Source organism: Cervus canadensis, chromosome 22 (genome assembly GCF_019320065.1).
Source record: "Cervus canadensis isolate Bull #8, Minnesota chromosome 22, ASM1932006v1, whole genome shotgun sequence".
NCBI classification, from domain to species: Eukaryota; Metazoa; Chordata; class Mammalia; order Artiodactyla; family Cervidae; genus Cervus; species Cervus canadensis.
The window spans coordinates 9,019,464-9,027,587 of NC_057407.1; the positions used below are offsets into that span (position 1 = coordinate 9,019,464).

At 38.6% G+C, this 8,124-nt stretch overlaps 1 protein-coding gene across 1 annotated transcript; it reads right to left on the reverse strand.

Annotated features, from left to right (window-relative positions):
• Positions 1-2,893: 2,893 nt before the first annotated feature.
• SPINK8 (serine peptidase inhibitor Kazal type 8 (putative)) lies at positions 2,894-6,675 on the reverse strand. The gene is made up of 3 exons (XM_043442119.1): positions 6,609-6,675; positions 3,781-3,827; positions 2,894-3,019 (listed from the first exon to the last, which is right to left on the reverse strand). The coding sequence occupies exons 1-3, from the start codon at positions 6,673-6,675 to the stop codon at positions 2,894-2,896; spliced, it is 240 nt and encodes a 79-aa protein (XP_043298054.1).
• Positions 6,676-8,124: the final 1,449 nt, after the last annotated feature.

The window sequence follows — 8,124 nt, forward strand, 5'->3', positions numbered from 1 at the left end:
GTCGGTGATGCCATCCAGCCATCTCATCCTCTGTCGTCCCCTTCTCCTCTTGCCCCCAATCCCTCCCAGCATCAGGGTCTTTTCTAATGAGTCAACACTTCGCATGAGGTGGCCAAAGTATTGGAGTTTCAGCTTCAGCATCAGTCCTTCCAATGAACACCCAGGACTGATCTCCTTTAGGATGGACTGGTTGGATCTCCTTGCAGTCCAAGGGACACTCAAGAGTCTTCTCCATCTAAAATAGTATGGGGGTCTCTTAAAAAAAATTTAAAATAGAACCATATGACCCAGCACTTCCACTCCTCGGTGTAATTTAAAAAAACCAAAATGCTAATTTGAAAGGATACATGTACCCCAGTGTTCATAGCAGGATTATCTACAATTGCTGAGACATGGAAGCAACCTAAGAGTTTTATCAACAGATGAATGGATAAAGAAGCTGTGGTATACATATACAATGAAATGCTAATCAGCTACAAAAAAAAAAAGAATGAAATTTTGCCATTTGCAACAACATGGATGGACTTGGAGGGCATTATGCCAAGTGAAATAGGTCAGAGAGAGAAAGACAAATACTGTATGATATCACTTATATGTGGAATCTAAAAAATTGCAACAAACTAGTGAATGAAACAATAAAAAAAACCTGTCACTGATACAGAGAATAAACTAGTGGTTATCAGTGGGGAGAGGGATGGGGTGAAGGACAATGTAGGGGTAAGGGGGAAGAAAAGAACTATTATGGGAGGATATGAAATCATATGTGTGAAACTTAAAACCTGTTATGCACTATAGAATTTAAAGACTTATTCAATGAAAATTGTTTAATTAAAAAACCAAAAAATCTGAAAAAACCCACGACCTCTGACAAAATCCAACACCCTTTCTAATAAAATTACTCAGAAAACTAGAAATTGAAGAGAAACTCCTCAATATAACAATGAACATTTATGAAAATCCCACATCTGACATTGTACTCAATAGTGAAAGTTTGAACCAGAGCATTAGAAAAGAAAAAAAAAGAGAAATCCAAAATTTTATATTATTTTCAAATATATTTCAATAAAGCTGGGGGAAAAAGCCGTCCAAACTGGAAAGGAAGAAGTAAAAGTTTATATTTGAAGATGACATGGTTCTCTGTATAGAAAATCTCAAAGAATTCTTATAAAAATTATTACAGGTAATAAATTGAGCAGTATTTCAGAATATAAGAACAGGAAAATCAACTGTGTTTCTATAAATCAACAAAGAACAATCTGAAAATAAAATTAATTTAAATGTTGCATTTACAATATCATTCAAAAAATAAAATACCTGAAAATATATTTAACCCAGAAGGTTAAAGACTGTACACTGGATGCTACAAAACATGGCTGAAAGAAATGAAAGAAGGCCTAAATAAATGGAAAGCTCTCCCATCCTCATAGATTAGAAAACTTAATATTGTTAAAATGTTTATACTACCCAAAGCAAATGACAGATTCAATGTAATCCTTATCAAAATCCCAGTGGCATCTTTTTTTTTCAGAAGTGGAAAAGACTACCTTCAAATTTATAAGGAATTGCAAAAGACCTGAGTAACCAGAACCATTTTGAGGGGGGAAAAAGTTGGGAGGACCCTACATTCCTGATCTCAAAACTGACTACAAAGATAATCAGTGTTGTGGTACCAGCATTAGGTTAGACATAGAATAATGGAATAGAAATGAGAATCCAGAAATAAACCCAACATCTATGGCCAACTGATTTTTAGCAAGAGTGCCAAGACTATTCAATGGGAAAAGAATAGTCTCTTCAAAAAATGGTGCTGGGGCAAACTAGATAATTGTATACAAAAGAATGAAGTGAACCGCTATCTCACACATAAAGTTTTTGCTGGCAGAGACTGGAGGAAAGCTTCCCTGGTGGCTCAGTGGCAGAGAATCCGCCTGTCAATGTAGGAGACACAGGTTTGATCCCTGGTCGGGGAAGATCTTATATGTCACAGAGTAACTAAGCCTGTGTGCCACAACAAATAATCCTGTGCTCTAGAGCCCAGGAATTGCAACTGTTGGAGCCTGTGCACGCTAGAACCAGTGCTCTGCAACTAGAGAAGCCACCGAAATGAAAAGCCTGCACGGCAACGAAGACCCAGCACAGCCAAAAAGAAATAAAAAAATAATTTTTAAAAAGAAAAAAGACCAGTAGATTTATCGGTTTTAGCCATTTAAGACAATTTCTGTTCAATCTTTAGGAGACCCCTAAGACAATTAAATGGGACCTGTGTAGTGACTATACGTGACCAAAACATGCAAGCTTCACAGAATTATTCCAGAAGTCATTAAACTAACAAACAGCAACAGTAACAAACCTTGGAGAGCAGAGAGAATCTGATTTCCAGGGTTGCGATATTATACTCCTCCAGTGTTCAACAACAACAAAAAATTATGACACAAAGAACCAAGGAAGTACAGCACATACACAGTATTAAAAAGCAGTCAAGGACTCAGGAAGGTCATATGTTGGACTTAGAAGACAGGTACTTTGCCCAGCTACCTCCTCTTCTTCATCAGGCTTTTATTCTTTGGCCTGAGGGAGCTTAAGGATAACCTTCATCTGTGGTCACAAGACCTGAATGCTGTGGCTACTTGCGCTACTGAGTTTGTTCCACTTGATCTTTGTCCAGGCCAGACACAGCACAGTCACTTCAGTGGGTTTTTGTTTCTGTCAGAATGGGATCACACTGGGGAGCTTAGGGAGGGAGAGAAGAAATGGAGGAGCAATAGTGGAGCAGTCTCTGGAAGGAAGATCTAATCAGTTGGAAGTGTTTCTTGGAGGCCATTCTGGTCCTGGCAACTTTTAGCCTCTTGACTTGAGAGAAAGGAGAGTAAAAAAAAAAAAAAAAAATGAAGACTTACAGAATTCTGTAGCAGAGGTGGCATTCCCCACTGTAGGTAATGTGGTCACTGCCACATATGGAGTCTGTTGGCCTGAGGTAGGCTAAAATCCAGCACTTATTTATATTCTTACTGCATTCAGCCTGAAGGTGAGACACAGACACTGCATCAGAGCCCTTTCTCTGGCTCCTCTGGCCTTGATCGCTGGGAGCAGGGGAGAAGGATGGAATATGGAGCAATAGACCAGGAGTTTGGAGAGCAGGCTTCAAAAATCTCAGTATTTGACCCCTGGTGCTCACCACCAACAGTATGTATGTATATAACATAACATAACACATGTAATCTGTAGACTCCCCAGTCTGGGCTATAAATTCCTTTTAAGGATGAAATTCCCTGCCTCAATAATTACAAAATGTGATTGTTAGGTTTCAGAGATTAGAATATGCTTATGAACATTTCTGGTTGACTTGTATATGGTGCTTCAGATAGCAGTAGGCTCAGACTTATTACAGGAGAGTTATGATTTTGAAAGAAGGGAATGGAGAGAATGAGAACCTCACTTGATCTATGGGAGGCAAGATGTATGTCTTAGCATATCTCAGTTGAAAGAATGTCCACCTCAGCATAGGACAGACCTGAATTTGAGCCACAACTTCCTCATTTATTTAATGGTGCAAAATACTTGCCTTCTATCCCACAAGAGAGTTGTACGAACTGATTGGGGTTTATACCCAGGGACATATAAAAGGCACTACATATAGTTAGTGACTCAGCTGTTGTTGTGGGGTTATCCCCACACACGTTTTCTCTGGCCGCTGCCTCCCAGAAAAATGAGCCAAGACCATCAGGGAAACTGTTTTTCCTCTCCATTCCTGAGCTCGGGAAGCAAGGTAGCAGAGCTTACCGTTGTCTTTTCTAGGTTAGTCTCTCTGCCCATAGGAAGAGGAAAGTCTGGAAGACAAAAGTATATTCAAAAGAGTTGCCGCTCTGTCTTCTGCCCTTAAGGGTAAAAGTGAGGATGAAGGAGACCTGGTTGACACCCAGGAAACATCAGATCCCATCAGGAGAGGCAGAGGTTCCTTTTTGATGCATGTTGTCCTCCAAAGGGGGCTTCAGAGGAGCGAAGAATCAGGAAACCTCTGTCCCCTCCACTTTGTAAAGAAGAGATCTTAATTCTGACCCTTCCCCTTCACAGGTAAATAACAACTTCTACAATCATTCTCTGTTCTTTTTAGAAAACATACTCTAAGTTATATGAAGTAGTTATATTGAGATACCTTAAAAGATCCTGGGTTACATATTCTTGATCCAAAACAGTCTTTGCAATTACACACACACACACACACACACACACACACACACACACACACATAATACTTATATAGTTTCATATAATTATATTAATTTTATGTAGTTATATAATTATAATGATCTGATAATATAAAATATGTATAACATATTGTCAACTCTCTCTATAATATATGTATCTTTATTAGATATCATTCATATATCATAGAATTCACCTATTTAAAGTGTATAGTTGGGGACTTCCCTGCTGGTCCAGTGGTTAACAATCTGCCTGCCAAAGAAGGGGACATGGGTTCCATCCCAGGTCTGCGAAGATTCCACATGCCACAGAGGAACAAAGCCCATGTGCCCCAACTACTGAGCCCATGAGTTGCAACTACTGAAGGTGGTGTACCTGGAGGCTGTGCTCTGTAACAAGAGAAGCCACCACGTTGAGAAGCCTGCACACTGGCTCTCTGCAACTAGAGAAAGCTTGCATGCAGCAACAAAGACCCAGCACAATAAAAAATAAATAAAAACTTAAAGTATACAATTCAGTGGTTTTTAGTATATTCACAGAGGTGTGCAACCATCAACACAATCACTTTTAGAACATTTTCTTTTTTTTTTTCATTTATTTTTATTAGTTGGAGGCTAATTACTTTACAATATTGTAATGGTTTTTGTCATACATTGACATGAATCAGCCCCCTCAAAAGAAACCCTGTACCCATCAGCAGGCTCTTCGCATTCCTCCCTTCCCCCAACCCAGACAACTCTAATCTACTTTCTGTGTGTTCTGGACACTTCGTACAAATAGAATCATACAGTATGTAGTCTTTCCTGTCTATCTCTTTCACTTAGTGTTTTAAAGGTGTATCCATGTTATCGCATGCATCAATACTTCATTCCTTTTTATACTTAAATAATATTATGTTGTATGTATATACCATATTTTGTTTATCCATTAGTCGATTAATGGACATTTGAATTGTCTTCAGTCTTTGGCGATTATGAATAAGGCTGCAGTGAGGCAAATGTGATAATCACAACAGTATGGAAACTTGATACGCTGCTGTGAATATTCTTTTTTTTCCCCCTGTACCACATGAGATCTCAGTTCCCTGACTAGGAATCAAACCCAAGCCCCTGGCAGTGGAAGCTTAGAGTCCTCACCTAACTGGACTGCCAGGGAATTCCTATGTGCCTGTTTTTGTGTGGTCATGTGTTTTTATTTACCTTAGATGTATACCTAAGAGTGGAGTTGCTGGGTTATATGGCGACCTTTGGAGGAACTTCTGGATTATTTTCTAAGGTAGCCACACCATTTTACATTCCCTCCAGCATTATATGAGAGTTCCATTTTCTTCACGTCTTTGTTAATGTTTGTTATTATCTCTCTTTTTGATAGATGCTTTACAAATAACTTCTCCCATTCTCTAGGCAGTCTTTCATTTTGTTGACATCTTTTTTGGTATCCTTTACATCACTAAAATGTTTAATTTGATGAAATCCAACTGATTTTATTTTTTGCCATTCAGGATTCAGGATCTTAGTTCCCTGACCAGGGATTGAACCTGTGCCCCCTGCATTGTGAATGTGGAGTCTTAACTACTGGACCACCAGAGAAACCCCTGATCTATTCTTTTGTTCCTTTTTTATTTATAATGCAGGCTTTTTTTTTAATTAACAAATTTTTATTTATTTTTGGCTGTACCGGGTCTTACTTGTGGCATGGAGGATCTTCAATCTTTGTTGCAGCATGTACAGTCTTTAGTTGTGTAGCGATATATGGGATCTAGTTCCCTGACCAAAGATTGAAACCAGTTTCCCTACATTGGAACCGTGGAGACTTAGCCACTGGACCACCAAAGAAATCCCTGAGTTTTCTTTTTTTTTTTTTTAGTAGTTACACTGTGGGTTACTGTATTTATATTAGCTTATCCGAATATACTTCAGATTTATACTATTTTAATTCGAGTGATATATAGAAATGTTATTCCTATATAGCTCTGTCCTTCCTTTTATTACATTGTGGTTATACACATTACATTTATATTAGTCAGAAACCCAACAGTAAATTGCTATAATTATTATACAATTTCATGTCTTTTAAAGAAGCTTAGAGAAGAAAGAACAATGGGTATATATTTAGTGAATTTGTAATGTTAATGTTTTATTCACCATTTCTGGTTCTCTTCCTTTGTTTCTGTGGATTTACTGTCTAGTGTCATTTCCTTATGCCAATACAGCTTTGTTTTCAACCATCAGTTTTGATACCAATAGCGCTGTGTGAATCTTTTCTTTCTGGGGGTTCAGTGTCTGCATGACTCTGAAGAGTTAGACTTAAATAAAACAGGACAGCATTTCTACTTTACTTCTAACTTTTCCATGATCTTGAATATACAGCAGAAAATGTGGGCAAAGTAAGGACACGGAACTCACCAATTGCGAAGGCAGCCCACCTGGAAATAACCAGAACAAGAATGGCGCTAGAGAAGACCCCTTTCATGGTGGCAGAAGAACTGTGGAAATATGGAGAGTCTGACAGTAAGACAGAAAAAATTCCACACAACGTACAAATTCTCATAGAGATCCATCATTAACCAGGAAATGAAGTCTAAATATTTAATGTTTTTTTCTTTCCTTGGAATGAATTGTGTCTGATGCAATTACATTGCCTAGTTCATTTCCCTAGAGTAATTGGTCATGAGAAAAAAAATGATCTCAAAAATAGAATTTTAGAAGGGAATATATATATGTATGGGTCTATTCCTGGACTCTCTTTTGTGTTCCATTTACCTATTTGTCTATACAAGACCTCAAGCTATACTATTTTAATTATTATGGCTCTATGATAATGTCAACTGAAACGAAAACACACAACATAAAAGCTGTGAGTTTCAGTTTTATTTGCTGGCTTACTGGGGACTATAATCCGGGAGAGAGCCTCTCGGATAGCTCTGAAGAACTGCCCTGAAGTGGTGGGGGGGTAAATCAGCATATATGTGATTTTGGCAAAGGAGTATGTGCAATCCAGCACACATCTTGGTAGAAGTTGGTGCTAGTCATGAGGAGATGTCTCAGTTAATGATTTTAGTGCTTTTCTAAGTATGGGAAGGTGCAAGACACTGGGTTCATAAAATTTTCTCCTGAAAATATCTACCTATCTGAAAGCCTGTTCTGCCAGTTTCCCCAGAACACAGAGTGCCTTGTTTCTGATCTTCACCCTGAACTCCTTTCAGGGTGTGTGAACATCAGTGACTACAGTGGCTAATGAGTCAATCCTTGTAGGTCAAGCAGATGGCAGACAACATTCTTTTGTGTATAAGTCCTCCAAATTTGTACTTCTTTATTTTTACCTTCTCACCTAAAACAATAATGTATTAGATTTATCTGTACAATGGTTTGGATTTGAAGATTCAGGAAATGTGTCACCTGGCTACCTTAAAAAAATAAAATTTTAGAATATGTCAGGACTTCCCTGGTGGCACAGTGCATGAGAGTCCACCTTGCAATGCTAGGGACACTGGTTTGATCCCTGGTCTGGGAAGATTACACCTGCCACAGAGCAACTAAAGCCCATGCGCCACAACTACCGAGCCCGAGATCTAGAGCCTGTGAGCTGCAACTACTGAAGCCTGTGCATCTAGATAGAGCCTGTGCTTCACAACAAGAGAGGCCACCACAATGAGAAGCCTGTGCACTGCAATGAAGAGGAGCCCCCGCTGTCCACAACTAGAGAAAGCCCATGCATAGCAACAAAGATCCTGTGCAACCAAAAACAAACAAACAAACCTGGGAAAAAATCTTAAAAAAAAAAAAAAGATGCCAGAAAAATAGGTAGTAAAAAATATCTGCAGGGGATCCTTTGGTAAAGCATGAGCACCAAGACTTTTTCAATGATCTGTTCTAAAGTTGAGATTTATTTCTGAGGGAAGAACGGCAGTCAATAGAAAGT

Coding starts and splice junctions, on each gene's coding strand:
- SPINK8 (XM_043442119.1), bottom strand. CDS start 6,675: ATGAAAGGGGTCTTCTCTAGCGCCATTCTTGTTCTGGTTATTTCCAGG. Junction 3,828..6,608: donor GTGGGCTGCCTTCGCAATTG/GTGAGTTCCGTG, acceptor TTTGTCTTCCAG/ACTTTCCTCTTCCTATGGGC. Junction 3,020..3,780: donor CTAACCTAGAAAAGACAACG/GTAAGCTCTGCT, acceptor TCTCACCTTCAG/GCTGAATGCAGTAAGAATAT.